Below are 16769 nucleotides of genomic sequence, written 5' to 3' on the forward strand. Positions count from 1 at the left end.
TTTAAATACATACACATACAGATAGGCTATGCTAAAAAAAAGACTTCCATCAGAGTCATGAGCAAGCAAGTGCTAGTCTATTGAGTGGGGGGATTGAGTTTTACTTAACACCAGGGTTTCCATGGGTCTTAAAAAGTTTATTATAATAAACTTATTGGAATTCCATTAAGTAATTATTATCAATTATATTCCTTAACGTTTGACATGCATTAAAGTGCCATGGTGCCAAAAAGTCTTTTACTCAGTACAGACACATCACAAACTAGATCAACGTGCAAAGATAACTGATGTAAATGTGACAACCTGTATTTATTCTTTTTGCCTAAATCTGGGACTCCTAATGTCTGGTAAGGGCATAAAGTTTGTCTTCAATTTCATTCATAATGGTACCAAAACTGAACTTGTTGAAAGCCTTGCAGAAACCCTGGACACTCTTTGATATCAGTTCACTGCACCACTTCCTTCGTTCCAATTCTGTGCTGTGAAAGTGTAGAAGTTTCTAATGTTACAGGAAAAATTAACATTTGCACTAATAAGTAAAGCCTGTGGACTACAGTGATCACATTGTATGTTCAAAGATGTCAAATATGTTTGTTAATATATTCAATTCTGCACCAATATTTGCCTTGGGTTCTAATTAGACTATTATTTCTTAATTTTCTTGTCTACAAAGTGGAAGTTGTTGGCATCGATTGGTGCTGAATGATTCTTAACTGCTCTTCTGAAGGTCAGCCATTATATGGATGGAAAAGAGGAAGCACAACTAACACAGCTCTGCAGTTATTTATAGTGCTTATTACACAGGTTTTTACTTATTGAACGTTTTCCTTTAAGACTAGTTTATGCAACACTCATATTTATTCTGATAATATACGTCTGCTAAACAAATAAATGTGGTATTTTCTGTGATCTAACAGTAGCATGTAATCCCAGCTTGTTGGTCAGATTACTTACTATGTAGTTTTGTCTGAGTATTTTCTTTTTCTTCAGCTTATACGGAGTGAAAGAACACTTTGGTAAGTAAGCTACTTCACTTTCGTAAGACCCAACCGTGTTGCTCTTGGTGATTGCAAGCCAAGTATTTAGGGGCTCTGAAAGAACACTGGAGTTCCACCGCTGGGTTCCAAAACACCTGCAACTTGTGCCAAATTCTTTCACTTTCAACTGATGTCCTTTTATTGGCAAATATACAATACGGACAACACATTTGTTGGTTTCTGAATTTATTAAAATGCATCCATAACACAAGTGACACACACAATCCATAATGCGGACAACAGGGTTCTCGCCCATTCCTGAGTGCCTCACCTGACTTTCACATCACACTTGTCACCCCAGAACACAAAAGAAAAATAAGACTATTGGAATGAAAGTTCACCAAAAAACAAAAATAAATACAATTAAAGGAAAACAGCAATATTAAAAACTCAAGTAGACATTCGTGTTTGTGAGGCTCTCTTAAGAGAAAGACAAAATTTATTTTTAAAAAAAGGGTCATCTGAAATTTACAAAGCCTGCGTACGCAATGTACAAGCTGCCAAGCAACACGATACTCAAAGAAATTACGGAAGTGAACAATTAATATCGACGACCAAAAGCTCCTCCTTGCATCCCACTGCCTTGCATCATCTGATTTGGCCGATTTAAGGCTCCAGAGATCGACTGCGACGTTCCTGTTTGCATATATCCACCACGACTATAGAGAAAAAAAAATATATACAGATTAAGACAAAGGAGAAAATCATTTTAAGGAGAAATTTTTAGGAAGAAAAATAAGACCAAGAAAACAAAGCACTAACAATAAGACAAAGAGACTTTCGAAAAATTAAAGAATCTAACAAAAATGAGTGTTCCTTACCTGGCCATTCCTCCTCTGCCTATATGAGTCTGACCAGGTACGCCCCGGTCTCCACCTAAACCACACCAGGGAAGTCAATGGAAAAACATTGGTCATGCAATCCATAGATTTCTCACAATTGTAGGGAAAAATATCGTTTGAGAATGTCTGCACAGATCCGCAAACACCTACTACTGATTTTACATCACTCTGCCCCTTGGCATTGCCGATCTCAATAGTTTATTATTGCTTTTATTTGAATGCTTCAATTCAGTTCAGTAAATATGCAATTTCCATTCATATTAAGAGTGAGATGGTACAACATGAGACTTTTACAAAGATTTTTGAAGAATGCAGGTTTCTCACAACAGATATCATTTTTTTATCGAACACCCCTACAAGAGAGACTATTTCAGAGTAGCTTAAATCTAATGATCAAACCCATGGAGTCAAGAGGCTAGAGATCTCCTTAGGCATAAAATTATCCAGCACCCTCTAAAGTGAAATTCTTGGCAGCTTTGGAGGCTGTACTTAAGATCGTTCTACTAATTAAAGACTTTCTTTAACACAGCATTCTAATTAGTTAATTCAGCGTTCCTTAAAACTTGGGGATCAAATACAGGAGGATACATAACCAGAAAACATTACTAGACATATTTACCCACTTATGCAGTTTTCGTCTGAATACCTGTTTTTGGCTCACCTTGCCAGGCTCTGTCGCCGTCCATTTTGCGTCCAGCCTCCCAATCTCGGCCATCTCTGGAGGTACGAGAGAAGAACATCAAGACAACATTAACTATCATAATACTGCATTTCGTCTCAGTACTTGTACTCTGCACAATGACAATAAAGTTGAATCTAATAATACATTTGTAGTCACTTAGATCTTCATGAGAAATTAATAGCAGAATAATTATTAAGCAGGCCATCCATATAAGACTAAAACAGTTATACTGATGCTGTCTCAATGTCACAATAAGCTACTGCTGCAAAGAAAAGGTAAACGCTATAATCTATCAGTAATCGAAAGTCCGCAATCTTTCAATACCACAATGTCAGGGATATAATGCTGGTATGCAAGAAGTGTTCACCTTGGGTTTATACCGCCACCACGCTTCTCATATCCACCACCCCACGACTCACGGGAGTCTCTGGTATGTCGGTCACGATCTGAGAAGTGCTGTAGATAAGAGCAGTCACACAGTCATTCATTTTCCTATTCATTTCGCAAACAAGTAAATAGAGAAAGACATTTAGTAAACAGCTAGTGCTTCATACCTGTCCTTCTCTGTCGCCTACTATGTTTCGGGTACTGTCCCTCCTAAAGAGAAAAACATACCACCATTAATAAAAGGCAACCAGGGCACTTAGTACTGAGGAGAAAGTGTGAAGGCTTCAAATTCCAGAGCTGCGCAAGTCCCATCATACCTGTCCATGACCACGTCATCCTGGTAGCGCCCGCCACGTTCCCTGTGGTCGAAGTCCTGATAACGATCCTGTCTGTTGAAATCTGAGCGTCCGTATCGATCATCCATGGCCATTCGTTTTTCAGGCCATTCGTCTTTCCTGGAAGGAACCCTAATTAGAGCAACAACGGCAATGAATATGTGACCCACCACCATGCAATACAGTACACAATATAGAGGCTCAAATAGAGAGCCAAGGTCATTTGTTGTTTCATGTGGTTTGTGGAATGCCAATTGGTTTGAAACAAGGGATCATATCATCATAAATGAGAAATTGCAATTTAATGGAGTGTGTTCCAGAAGTCAGTCATTTCGAGTTCCAAGTTGGAATTTTTTACTGCCAACCCCTGAAATTCAAATTGGATGAATCTCACCAACCCCAACCTCAAAATGCAACATAGTATCAACAATGCTCCAAGTAATCCTCTGATCACGTTTAATTCACATAAACGCGATTGTCCAACCTTGATCAGTCGAAAATGTTTGCATGCATGGCATGGCAATACCTCTTAATTAATGCATTGCCATCAACTGGTCAAAAACTAGTATCTCAAACAATGGTTGTTTCTATGACTTTTAAACTGGAACACTGTCAACTTGGTGTGACATTACTCCCAACTCCACATTCTGAATTCAGAGGTAAATAGAACTCAGCATATAAAATACTGTAGGTTTAGCTGGCAAAACTCATTCCATTGATTTAACTGGAAGTGGTAAACGTTCTACACAGCGATGGCAACATCATGCAGACTACAGTATCCCAACAAACCGCTGTGAGTCAATGATAAAACTACTCAACCTCTGTCCCATAATAAGCAGACAACAAATCTGCCATCCACATCGCTGCCACAAGGCGGGTGCTTACCTGCCGTCCATGTCGTAGTGGCGTTTGAGGGGTCGGCGGTCCTGCTCGAAGCGCAACTGCTCCTGCTGCCTGCGGAGCTCCTCGCGCTCGCGGTGGATGCGCTCCTGTTCGCGCCGCCGCTCGTACTCCACGCGAAGCCGCTCCCGTTCCAGGAACTCCCGCTCCATGCGGTCAGCGTCCAGCCGCTGCTTCTCCACCTCCAGCCAGTTGCGCTTCCGCAACAGTCGCTCACGCTCCTCCCGCTCCCGGAACAGCCGGATGCGCTCACGCTCCGCTCGGCTGTCGGTGGGACGTTCACGATCACTGGGAGAGGGGGGGGGGGGATCAGCCAAGATTATTAAATTACCCATAATTATGACCCAATTAAACATCCTCTCAATAGCAGAAATGGCAGAAAAAAAGCCACAGACCAGTGATTGGCAATTATATTTAATCATCAAAATTAAATCTCTAAAGACTGAGGACATACTACTCCCTTGAGCACTATTCCCCTTTAACCCTTAAAGGAGTACCGTCACACCGGTGTGACGGGAATGTTGGGAAATGAACGTTCTAAAGAATATCTGGGTTCATTGAATTCAACATAGAATTTTAGAACCTTCAATTGTTGCGGAACTTAGAACGTTCAAAAACCTACACCTTTAAGGGTTAAGCCCCAAGTTAAAAGCTATCTGCCTGTTATCAAAGAGAGAGATGTTTGTTGTACCCAGAATGCCTGCGTCTCTCCACCTCCCGAATCTCCCTCTCGCGCTGCCTCTGCCGTTCCCGCTCGCGCTGCTCTTTGATCTGGTCAAAGGACAGGATGTCTTTCCGGTCCTTGCTGGAGGACTTGCGGTCGCGGCTCTTAGTGCTCTGAAAGAGAAGGCCACATTTCATGACGACTGTCTTCTAATGCAGACCTGGCCCACGGTAGGATAGTTTGACTCCGCGTAAAGGACACATACCCTCTCTTTGCTCTTGGTTTTCACGCTGATGACGGGCTCTCCTTTGGATTTGTCCATAACCACTGTCCTCTCATCCCGTCCTGGAAAATAAATCAATTAAAATCAGGAGAAATCAGGGGAAAACCCCCCCCAAAATGTATCACATAATCGCAAAGTTGTGAACTATTAAAGTATACACCAAAGACCAGCAAACTACATGTAACCTTAAGGTGCTTCCACATGTCTGTCTATGTTTTTCTTTTGAGAATGAGTGCAATGTCAAGATTTGACAGAGAAAGAACCACAGTGTACAACAGAATAAAACTAACCTTTTCCGTCTTTGCCTTCCTCCGACTCCTCGGTCTTCTCATCCTTATTGTCAGTCCTTCAGAGGCAACAGAAAAAATATATGAGAAAAGAAAAAACACAAAACAGACACAAAACAAAAACAATAGAAGAGAACTCACTTTTCAGACTTGGAATCTGTGGAATGACGACGGTCGCTCCCAGATTTCTTTGCCTCGCTTTTCTCTGCTGGTTTCTTACCGGCAGGCTCATTCTTGGCCTGCAAGAGACATTAGGCATCATTGACAGACAAACAATATCAAAATGAGCTTTTAAATACTTTTTCATAGTGTTTCTTGGGGGAAAAAAAACAAACAAAAAAAAACAGATTGCTCACAGTGACATTCCCATTTTGTGGATATTTTGCCCAACAGCGATATAACTTTAATTCCTCTTAATTTCAATTTCAACTCTGAAATATGAATCATCTGCAGCAGGACATCCCAATGATCAGGTGGCCTTCTTAAAGCACTGCAAATGTAGGCAGATTCACTCACCCTCTCCACCGAGATCATTCTCCCGTGCAACTCGGTCCTGTGTAGGTGGCTGATGCACTTGGTGGCCTCGTCTGTGGAGCTCATGGTGACGAAGCCATAGCAGCGGGCGCCTGGGCTTTTGGCATTGGTTACCACTTTAGCACCAACGACCTGGTGAGAGATTAACCACAATGAGAAAAGAAGAAATAAGATTGCATTGTTTTGACTTGTCTATATCCTGCTATGGTTAAAAATATAAGCAACCAGTTTACCCATGCATGGATTAGACCAAGTCCTAATCTATGAGTACATTTCAATTAAAGTCTACCGTTGATAAAAGCTTTTTTACTAGGCTTCACCCGTGTATGGTACATGGGCCAAATCTTTCCGTTAAGTCTTTTACCAAGGATAGCATAGAAGTTTGAGGGGTCTTTTATTCCATACACTGACTTAATCCCAACAAAATGATTAAAATGACAACCTTTAGCCAGTAGATTGGCCCATGTTTAACATTGGAGTTCAAGGCTAATGCTCAAACAAAATGAACAGGTTGAAGATTAACTGAGAACCATGGTTAATTTTGCAGTGATCAATTTATACATACACAGATGTCAACCAACCTTGCCGTATTTGCTGAACAAGTTCTTCAGATCTGTAGCTCTTGTGGTAGACGATAGGCCGCTAACCCACAGATTTCTTCCACTACCTGCTGGGGCTAACCACACACGCACAGCATGATTGGAGTGAAATTAATACTTCATGCTGTAACAGAAGTTATAGAAAAAACTGGGGTGAGGTAGACATACTGACAATTAAGATATAAAAGAGGACAAAAAGGCAAACCTTTTTCATCCTTAGACTCAGGCTTGCTAGTTTTTTCATCATCAGAACTAAAGACAGAAAAACACACTTGATGAATAGGAGGTAAGTCTAACACAGCGTTTCAACCTGGCAAATCATACCCACCTTTTGCAGACAATGACGTCAACAATGTTGTAGTTTTACTGTTACTTGTGGGATTTAACAATGATGGACAGGCAAATTGATTTTTAAAAGCCTCCAAACAGGCTTGGGGCAGTCAAGGAAATTTGCAATGCATTACTTAACGAAGGGGGTGTAGGGTAGGGTAGAGGGAGGGGGTGACAACAAAAATGAGAGCTTGAGACGGAATGCACAGGCCACTACATCTCCCAAGAGCACCAAAAAACGTGTTAACAAAAGGAACCAATGTAACAGACATAGCCATTTTGTTTTTTTCTAGTAGACATAAAACAACAAACCTCTTTTTCTGATCATCACCCTCAACAGAAGAGGACTCTTTCAGTGCCGTAGCCTCTGCAGCAGACTCTTCTGTCTTCGCGTTCTCATTCTTGCTCTCGGCTTTACAGCCCGTTTCTGAATCAACAGTGCCCTCAATGTCATTTGAGCCTTTATCAACAGCACTAGCCTGAGTGCTTTCAGTTTCTGTTTGAGCGTCCATGTCTTCTTCGTGGATGACATGATCGTTCTCGCCTTGTGATTCGGCCTTGTTAGACTCGGCCACGTCCTGTTCGAGATCGCGAGACACCGTGGACATTTCTCGCTCCGTATCGACGGCCTCATCGGCCGAGGTACCGAGGTCGCACGCATTGTCTTCCTCAGGAACGTTGTTCTGACTGTTCTCGACGGAAGCTTGCTCCTCTTCAGATGGGCGCTCTTCTTTAAGGGGCTCTGACTTACAAGACCCGGCTACTTTCTCATTTTCTACGGATTTAACAGGAATAGAATGGTACAGAGTTTAATTACTTCTGAAACACAGCAATGGTTAACGTGGAACTGGCAAGGCTGGAAAACGTAGTGACCCTGGACTCTGATATCAATATGCAATGAATTTCACACCTTATGAAGAGACTGGAAACACCAAAGGAACAGCATAATCAACTAAATTTCTGACAAGGTCGCCCTAAGCAGTTCACCTGGTCCAAGAAAGAGATTGCAGAAAAGCCACAAGACAGCAGCATGTAGAATGAGTGGAGTCCATCTTCATTTTGTTTCAAACTTCATGAGAGTCCATGATGTGATGAAACTTTGCAATGTCTTTTCACATGAAGGTCTTTTCTGTCTTTCCATGATGTATAAAACCAAGGAGTCCTTTAGCATCGTTTTGAATGCATAAACAGAGTCCGAATAAGGATTTGACAATCTTTTTTCCATTGTACATTTCGCTTGATGGACGTCCACATCTTCTTGTCTTCTCAAGGGAACCTAGAAACACTGCACTTCACCTGCAACAACCGGCTGACCTCTCCAAGTTACTCACTAGACCACCAATTGCTGGCCATGTGCATGACCTTCAGAAATGAGTGTCTCAACCAGACACCAAAATATGCCAATCATACTAACAAGTCAGACCGTATCATTTTTGCTTGTCCATCCGGTCATGCTCAAAACCAGCAATTAACTTTGGATTTCCAGTCTCTTTCTTTAGAAGTCCTAGATGATAATACTATGTTCAGGGAGCTGCTGAACTTAGAACTTATGGCAAGCAGGAAAAGCCTGCAATGAAACATATCCAAAACCTTGAAAACAGTACCTATCTCTTCTTGAATGCCTTCCTGCTCCTCGTCTTGCTCCTATGAAAAAGAATGACAGATGAATGGGGGACGACAAGCACTAATGATACTTCTCGCAATACAACACCATAACTAAATTCAGGAGTTGGAGAAATGAATACTTGCCTGTTTGAAAGACTTAACATCATCATCTTCAGCAATATCCTCCTCCTTGAGCTCCATCTCCTTTGAGGGCATAAAGTGCACAGTTGTATTATGATGACTCAAAACAGGAGACACGAAATGGCTGAGGCTAAAACAACTGACAGTCAATACTTCAACACACCTCGTCATTTTCGTTTGTTGGTGCAAGGATTTCATCGTCTTCGTCTTCATGGTCTTCCTCTTCATTGCCATTTTCTTCATTCATGTCACAATCCTGGTCGCCTGCTGTAATGCCATTGTCTATGTCTGCCTCATCCAGTACATTCATGTCCCTAAGGTCCATTTCCTGTAGACTGTCCATATTCCCATCAGTGTCATCCTGAAAAGAATAAAAGTCCTTCTCTTACAAATAAGATACATCCTTAGTTATAATCATAGCATCAGCTTCTATCAACATTTTATCGAAGTCACACCTGCCCATCTCCTGAATCCTCTTCTAAACCACATTCTTCCGGTTCATCGTTCTCCTGTGTTTTACCTGCAGAAAACCCCAATGCAAGATGTCAATTCACCGTCACCATCATCTATTTACACCAACCAGTTTTTTTTCCCTCCAACGTTACCTTTTGGCGTCCTTTTTGGCGTTTTCTTTTGCGTCCCTTCAAGTGGGACGACAAACTCATCCGGATTTCCACCCTCCTCTTCAATAGCCTAATGCATGTGCAGAGAGAATGTAGAGATAATATAATGTAAAGTGTGTTTTGAGCTTGAATACCTTGACAAACAAATTTAACTGACAATGTGGACATTTCCTAATGGGCTGACAATAATCCATATTCCCGCCCTCATATTCAATATTGGCTGAGATTGAGAACACACTGTAATCTGTGTTTCGACACTAGCTAGCGCTATACCGTTAACGTTAGGGAAATGGCTGCACGCTGTTGTTACATAATGTTATGGAATACTGTTTTGACTCCTGAAGTGCTAAAATGCATCTTCCATGGGCACACTGTAAAGCTTATCATTATACACCACGTCGATTTCTGAAAATTACCACCTTAACGGTATGCAGCACTGCATAAATTAAACATCGATTCTCGCTAGCTAGCCAGCTAGCGTTACCCTATAAACCCAACATGTGCTAGCTGGTTTGCTAACGAGACGACTTGTTGACTTTGTAAGATAGCTTACAAGCAGCATTTACTCGCCTCCACACTTCAATTTGTCTACAGCCACATGAGTAAGATGGTGATTTCGTCTTCACAGTTTCTGTTCGCTTAAATCAGTTCAGACATTACCTTTTTCAGTCGTTCAGATAGCACGCTCTTGTTGCCGCTAACGTCCAGGTTTCGCCTTTTCAGCTCTGCCTTCAAGTCAATAACTCTGAGCTCGGAGAGCTTGCGAATGCCGGTGCCCTCCTGAATCTCGCCGACCGCTGACTCCACTGTCGCAGAATTTTCAGACATGATTGAAAATTACTCTGACAGCAAAGTGTAGACTACTATTCACGCCACTTCTAGTCAAACTACAACACGAAACCAGACGGTGAGCTCTAAAATGGCGTTCGAACACACTTGCAAATACGCAGACTGTGCTAAATACGCATGCGTTAACTAAGAATCGGCGCAGACTTCAAACTTCAGGCATGACAAATGCTCAACACCGCCATCCTCAGGTCACTTGACCTACCACTTTAAAATCCATGGGCCCTGACCAAAAAGGAAAAAAAAAAACACTGTTGGTGACTGTTGGTGACGGCAACAGTCAAGGTCTAGTTGTGATTTTTATAATCCTCCATGTGTGAGGGAACTGATATGCTAACCTCTGCATAGTGGAAGTTAAGTTGTAGGCCTATCATGACTTTTACAGTATAGGGGACGGGACGATTGAAACACGGGACGAATGAAACAATCCAGTTTTCTCCGATGTAATGATAGACCGACGTCCTTCGGTCAAAACATAGAAGAGGTTAACATGCTCTATCAGCCAAATATCTTGCCATGTCATTTTTATCACGGAGTCACTGGTGATAAACGAGTTTTGATGCGCAAAAGTAAACTTCATTAGCGTTTACAGTTTTTTCGATTATCAATGAGTGTTCATTTAAAGGTTTGACTTAATGCTTACTCGGTAGACCATTTAGTGTTCTCCACAATCCCAGACTTTCATATCGCATGCTTGTTTACATGGAAAGCAATAGATACTGACGTGTCGGGACGATTGAATCGTGCGGAATTTCAAAGTCGTCCGGGATTTTGTTATTCTAGCCTCAAACATGTTTGCAGTGAATTTGCATTGCTCTCTCTTTCATTCATGGATATATCTATAGGCCCTTTCCAGGGGCGGATCTAGAGATTTTTTCCTGGGGTGGCGAAGGGGTAAAGTTAGGCTATTATTTTTAAGACCTAATATTATATAGATATTATAATATTATGATATCAAATAATGTTTTTGCTCAGAACGAACCTAAATGGAAATCAGTCCCCCTCAGTCCCTGATCTTTAGTGCCAAATGTTACGTTTTGCCATTCACAATTTAGGCTACTCACTCACTCACAAAGTGGTGAATAAGGAAGTACATGTATACTGTATTAAAGTACCTTTATAAATGTCCTATTAAAACGACCTCAAACACGAGTGAACAAGCAACATGTTAATTTCTTGAGGACACAAACTCCTGTGCTGGCCTCAACTTGTTGGTTCATCTACCAGCAAATGATTGAAATCGATCACCCAACTGGAAGATTTAACTGGAATCTAAGCAATTACATCTCATGCACAACGCTTCCCAGATAGCAAAATTATTATGGCTCAGATTTGGCCCAAAACTGGCTTGCCATTTTGGTAAAGCTCTGGGTGGATGTATGGGCCCTAAATGGCCCAAATTTGGCATGCCAAAATCAACCAAAAGTAGGCCAAAGCTCACCCAAAACCAATTTTGGATTTCCAAACTATAGCCTTAAATGTCCCAAAAAGAATCCTAAATCCCATAATCCAGCCAAAATGTAGCCATAACTGACCCTAAATGATACCATAATTGTGCCACATGTTTGCTTTTACATAGAAATTATGTATTTATTATTATTTTTTTATTATTATTTATTTGTATTATTTATTTTAATTTATTCAGCTGTCTGTATGACTTTATTGCTGGTAATTGTGACTTAATTGCTGATAATGTAATGGTTAGTCTAGGTTCACTATATACTTAAATTATGTTGTACATTATATATGCGTATGTATCTGTTAAAAAACACAGGAAAATTAAATACATTTCATTATGCTTTATTATATGTTTTGGTAGGGTGCTGGATGGCTGGGTAGCTGGGTGCTGGATGGCTGGGTAGCTGGGGTGCTGGATGGCTGGATGCCTGTGGCTAGACAGCTGGGTAGCTGGGTGGCTGGCTGGGTATCTGGGTGCTGGATGGCTGGTGCCTGTGGCTGGACAGTTGGACGGCTGGGGTGCTGGATGGCTGGGTAGCTGTGAAACTGGGTGCTGGGCGGCTGGATGGCTGGGTAGCTGGGTGCTTGATGGCTGGGTAGCTGGGTGCTGACTGCACTAAGAACAAAACAGAAAACAACCGGAAACCATGATTAGTTTAACTGCAGTGAAAGGGGGGTACAAAAACGACGTTTTAGGGGCATGATCTGGAGTGTCTTTGTGCCTCTTAACAGAGGTGCAACATGAACAGGGCCTTACGTGACAACAAGATGCGTTTTTAACTCATGAATACATTGCGAAGAAACCATAGGAACATAGGTCGGGGACAGTACAAACTTTGAATTTAAACGATTTCTTCGCAATGTATGAGATACAAATAGATAGATAGATATATAGATAGATACTTTATTGATCCCTAGGGGCTCAACGTTAAATGCATCTTGTTGTTTATGTTGCACCGAAATTTCAATTGCATTTTGTGTCTGTAAGAGGCCCACAAAACTGGCAATATAGCTAACTGGGAGCTCCCCGCTAACCCTGGCTATCGGCTCAATTACCTCTCTAAACCACAATCTTGTTTCGTAATAGGCAGGTATTTGCTATTTCTTGTTCTAATTATCTAATCCTTATTAACCATAACAGGCTACAAGAGCTGCAGGAATATCGTCGTGGGAACATCTAACGTTAACAGTATCATGGGAACGGCTAACGTTAGCTTCTAACTCTCACAACAATAACAGCAAATCCAATGTTACTACGAGTAAATTAATAACATGTAAATGTGTTTAACATGTTTAAAAAGTAGGCTGTACAGTTGCTTGACCAAGGTTATTGAATACATTTTCCTGAATTTAAAAGTTAAAAGATGAATGGAGACATAATACATACCTCAACAGCGATCGCTGGTCGAACTGGGGGCTAGGCTGGGTCTTGTCCGAGTAGAAAGTTTGAAAATTCCCGGTCTTTGCTGAGTCTTTTGGTTAGCCAGAAACATGCCAAAACTCTGTCCCGCTCTTAAGCCCATCTTCTGGCTGTCCATAAACATGCCAAACAGCCGTTATCGTCATCAGATGCTGTCCCCGCTCTTAATCTAACGCCACGGTTGGCCAGAAATATGCCATAATTCAGCCATACACTACTGAAGCCTTCTTATCTGTTATGGCTGCCCATAATCATGCCAAATTGAAGCCAAAAGTTTTGGTCTGCCAAAACAAAGCCCAAAATCGCCAGATGTATGCCAAAGTGCTGCCAGAAAGTCTGCTAGTAGGCTAAAGTAGCCTACTATTTTCAAACAAACCCTACTCAAAGTAGGCTACTAGACTAGAAAGCACATCACTGTGCTTTCTAGTCTAGTAGCCTACTTTGAGTAGGTTTGTTTGAAAAATAGGCTACTACTTTATTATTGTGATTGAGTAGAATTTCAGTCATGTAACTGTAGGCTACTTTTACTTGTGTAGATTGATTCACACTATATATGAAAGAAATGGTAAAAAAAAGCATGGCCGCCACCAGCTTGACACCGATTAGATATTCTAGTTTGATTTGACATGTCGACCAAATTTGGATAGTCATAGATGCTGGGAAAGTGGATGCATGACAATTTTGAGAACCTGTGTTCAATTATCACGTGTATGGGTTGACATTGACAGCAGTATTTACATTACATTACATTACATTACATTACATTTGGCTGGCTTTTTAACCAAAGCGACTAACAACATGGTAAACAGTCGTTTTTAGAACAATTCTCACAATTTTAGGACAGTTTAAAAAAAAACAAAAAACATTAGAGTACAGTAAGAATAAGTCAATGTCGGTGAGTGCTGTTTTTTAACAGTTACTTGTCAGTTTAAAAGCGGCTGGTGAGTGCTAGGATCAGTAAGACTTGTTGTAAGTGTTGCTATGAGAGTAGATGTTCTCTAAAGAGCTGGGTCTTCAGGAGTTTTTGAAAGTGGAAAAGGATGTCCCTGCCCTTGTAGGAACTGGCAGTGTGTTCCTGAGGAACAACAGATGAGAAAAGTTTGGATTGGCTTGAGCATTACCCGGTGGTAGAGCTAGGCGTCGATTAGTCAGAGGGCTTGGCCCGGTCTGGAGTAGTGTAAGTCTGTATGAGGGGCATTCAAGTAGGTGGGAGCAGAACCGGAGACTACTTTGTAGGCAAGCGTTAGAGACTTGAATTTGATGCGGGACGCCATAGGTAGCCAGTGTAGCTGGATGAGCAGCGGGGTAACATGTGCCCTTTTGGGTTGGTTGTAGACCAGGCGGCGCCCAGCGTTCTGGATCATCTGAAGTGGTTTCACTCACGCGCGGGCTGGGAGACCTGTCAGGAGGGCATTGCAGTAGTCGAGTCATTGAGATGACAATTGCCTGAACCAGAAGTTGGGTAGCATCTTGAGTCAAGTAAGTCCTGATTTTCCATTATGTTGTAGAGTGCAAAGCGGCATGCCCGGGCGACTGAGGCAACATGATCGAGAAGTTTAGTTGGTTGTCAAGAACAACTCCTAGATTTCTTGCAGTCCTGGTCGGTGAAACAGACAGGGAGTCAAATTTGATGTTGATGTCGTGGTGTATGGTAGGTTTAGCTGGGATGACCAGCAGTTCAGTCTTTGAGAGGTTCAGCTGGATTGCTGGTTGCAGCTGCAGCTATTTAGGCTACAATCAAATGTTATAAACTAGCGACACACACAAAGAGACTTTAAACGTTAAACGTTAAGCTACGCATGAGCATGCCCTTATTATCTGACCTGACCATCATCAAAAAATTCGATGAGACAAAGTCTTGCGGATGTAAATGATGTATACTAACAGTGAGGTTGTTGCCGGGTTAACTGATGGACTGACTATGGGTCTGATTATGGACTTTTTCGACTTGGTGGTCAAACTTACCGCCGTTGTAGGCCTACAGACAGTTGACACATAGTTGCATGCACTGTGCAATCTGCTGCCAATGGTGAAATTTCGTGGGGGTCACTGGCTGCTGATGGTGATGGGTGAAACCATTGTGGCAGGCAGGGGATTCATCGGCGATTTCTTTTTTGAGAGGAGTTTAGTGCGGGTTTCACACCTTCTCACAGTCCAACATGTATGAACATAAAATATACTTAAAAAAATATTATCTGATTTATAAATGGGGTGGCAACAGGGGTGGCAAGACTATGTCCCAGGGGTGGCAGTTGCCACCCTTTGCCACCCCGTAGATCCGCGCATGACGATTTAAGAAGGCAATATGATTGATCCACCACAATCTAGTTAAGGCACTGCTGCCCAACAACGTGATGTTCCTGGGTTTCCAGGATTTCAGGTCAACATTAAAAAAAAAAACTAAAATAAATAAATAAATAAACTTGCTGATTAATGGGTTCAAGGAACCAGCTGTGGAATATCCATCCTTGTCTCAGCTCAAATTTTATTTCTTCTCATTTCGAATGTTGCCTTTTAGGCTACTTATTTTATTTCACATTAAAGGAGAATTCCGGTGTCTGCTTCCAGTAGCAGCAACTGGAATCCATGCATTTCCACTGAATTATTTTTGGAATCTGATCCCTTATCATACCTGTTCATTCTTACTCATTGCTCGACTTATCGTGACTAAATTCAAGATGGCTGCAAGCGCTAAACCATTGAAGATACTGTCTGTATAAATCGTCTTGTAAGTAAACTACCAGTGCTTTTTCAAAGTTCTCAATGTCTCGTTTTAAATGTCAGGGCCCTCGGAAGTCTACCAATGAAGTGTGGAGATACATTGAGTCTCGTAAATGGGTGTAAAACAGTGATTTATTTGCATGGCTAGCCCGATGCCGAAGCACCACTATTGAAAAAGCTATTGGTAGCATCGGCTAACTAGCGCCAGATTTTAGAGTGCAGGGGACAAGCCGAGATGGGCTATGAGACATACGTTCACACTCGGGATCATGTTTCAATACACTTTAGGTCAATATCACAACGGAATTCTCCTTTAACATTAGGCCTAGGCCTACACCTAGGCTCTATCCATCCATCCATCCTAATATCTATATATATCTATATATATATATACACACACACACACACACACATACATAGCCTAAACACGCACGTTAAACATTATGATGCTCCGGACCTTTTCTTGAGGAAATGTTCCGTAACTGGACCTCGCTGAAGATTAATTGAATACCCCTGGTCTATATTTTCACATTTGGTATCCGCCATATTGGATTTCAAAATGGCCAACATCAAGTTTGTTTGGAAATCATGTCAATAGCTTCCTTGACCCTAAAAATTGAGTGTTAGAACTTAAAAGACTTTTTTATCTTGTTTAATTTTGAAGTTGTATCAACAATTCTATTAAGAATGGTATGCTTATTTGAATTCAAGATGGCGGCCACTAGGGGGCGCTGTTGGGGTCCATTTCAATTTTTGATCACTAGGGGTAGTAGTATAACTGTGCCAAGTTTCCGCAAACTTCTGCATCACTTTCTGCAAAAACTGAACGATTTAGCCGCTGTACCAAAGATAATGAATGCGTAGCAAGATGGGTCGTCCTAGTTCATGTCTATGAGGGCAAAGTGGAGTTCAGTCAGAGACGGGCTCTGGTTCAGTTCCCGCCTGCACAGGGGCGTGTCAATGACGTATGACTTACGTTTGAACGACTCGGTTCCACGCCAGACAAGCCGGAGTACAAAATAAACTTGGTGTACACCTTCATTAATGTTGATTTTCTCTCGACTGGAGGGTCATC

General features: G+C 41.6%; 1 protein-coding gene across 6 annotated transcripts; it reads right to left on the bottom strand.

Annotated features, from left to right (window-relative positions):
• Positions 1–1206: 1206 nt before the first annotated feature.
• Positions 1207–10206, bottom strand: safb (scaffold attachment factor B). Of its 6 annotated transcripts, none has more exons than XM_048252794.1 (21): positions 9910–10206; positions 9232–9319; positions 9082–9146; positions 8790–8987; positions 8630–8689; positions 8485–8524; positions 7193–7655; positions 6756–6802; positions 6533–6627; positions 5934–6083; positions 5559–5656; positions 5421–5476; positions 5113–5192; positions 4875–5020; positions 4169–4471; positions 3266–3415; positions 3116–3158; positions 2929–3017; positions 2526–2596; positions 1859–1913; positions 1207–1696 (listed from the first exon to the last, which is right to left on the bottom strand). In XM_048252794.1, exons 1-21 carry the CDS (start codon positions 10075–10077, stop codon positions 1579–1581), a joined length of 2583 nt encoding a protein of 860 aa, XP_048108751.1. In that variant the 5' UTR covers positions 10078–10206; the 3' UTR covers positions 1207–1578. The 6 variants fall into 6 exon arrangements, with proteins under 6 accessions (XP_048108751.1, XP_048108748.1, XP_048108752.1 ...); XM_048252791.1 differs by having other exon boundaries at positions 6533–6618; positions 8790–9005; XM_048252795.1 differs by having other exon boundaries at positions 2541–2596; positions 3266–3403; positions 8790–9005.
• Positions 10207–16769: the final 6563 nt, after the last annotated feature.

This window comes from Alosa alosa, chromosome 9, assembly GCF_017589495.1.
Source record: "Alosa alosa isolate M-15738 ecotype Scorff River chromosome 9, AALO_Geno_1.1, whole genome shotgun sequence".
Lineage (NCBI taxonomy): Eukaryota > Metazoa > Chordata > Actinopteri > Clupeiformes > Clupeidae > Alosa > Alosa alosa.

What these genes read in the sequence shown, in the direction of transcription:
- safb (XM_048252790.1), bottom strand. Translation starts at nt 10,077, where the DNA reads ATGTCTGAAAATTCTGCGACAGTGGAGTCAGCGGTCGGCGAGATTCAG. An exon ending in AGGATTCAGGAGATGGGCAG is followed by an intron (nt 9,006 to 9,081) that starts GTGTGACTTCGA and finishes TTGTAAGAGAAG; the next exon opens with GACTTTTATTCTTTTCAGGA. An exon ending in GGAAGGCAAAGACGGAAAAG is followed by an intron (nt 5,193 to 5,420) that starts GTTAGTTTTATT and finishes TTTATTTTCCAG; the next exon opens with GACGGGATGAGAGGACAGTG.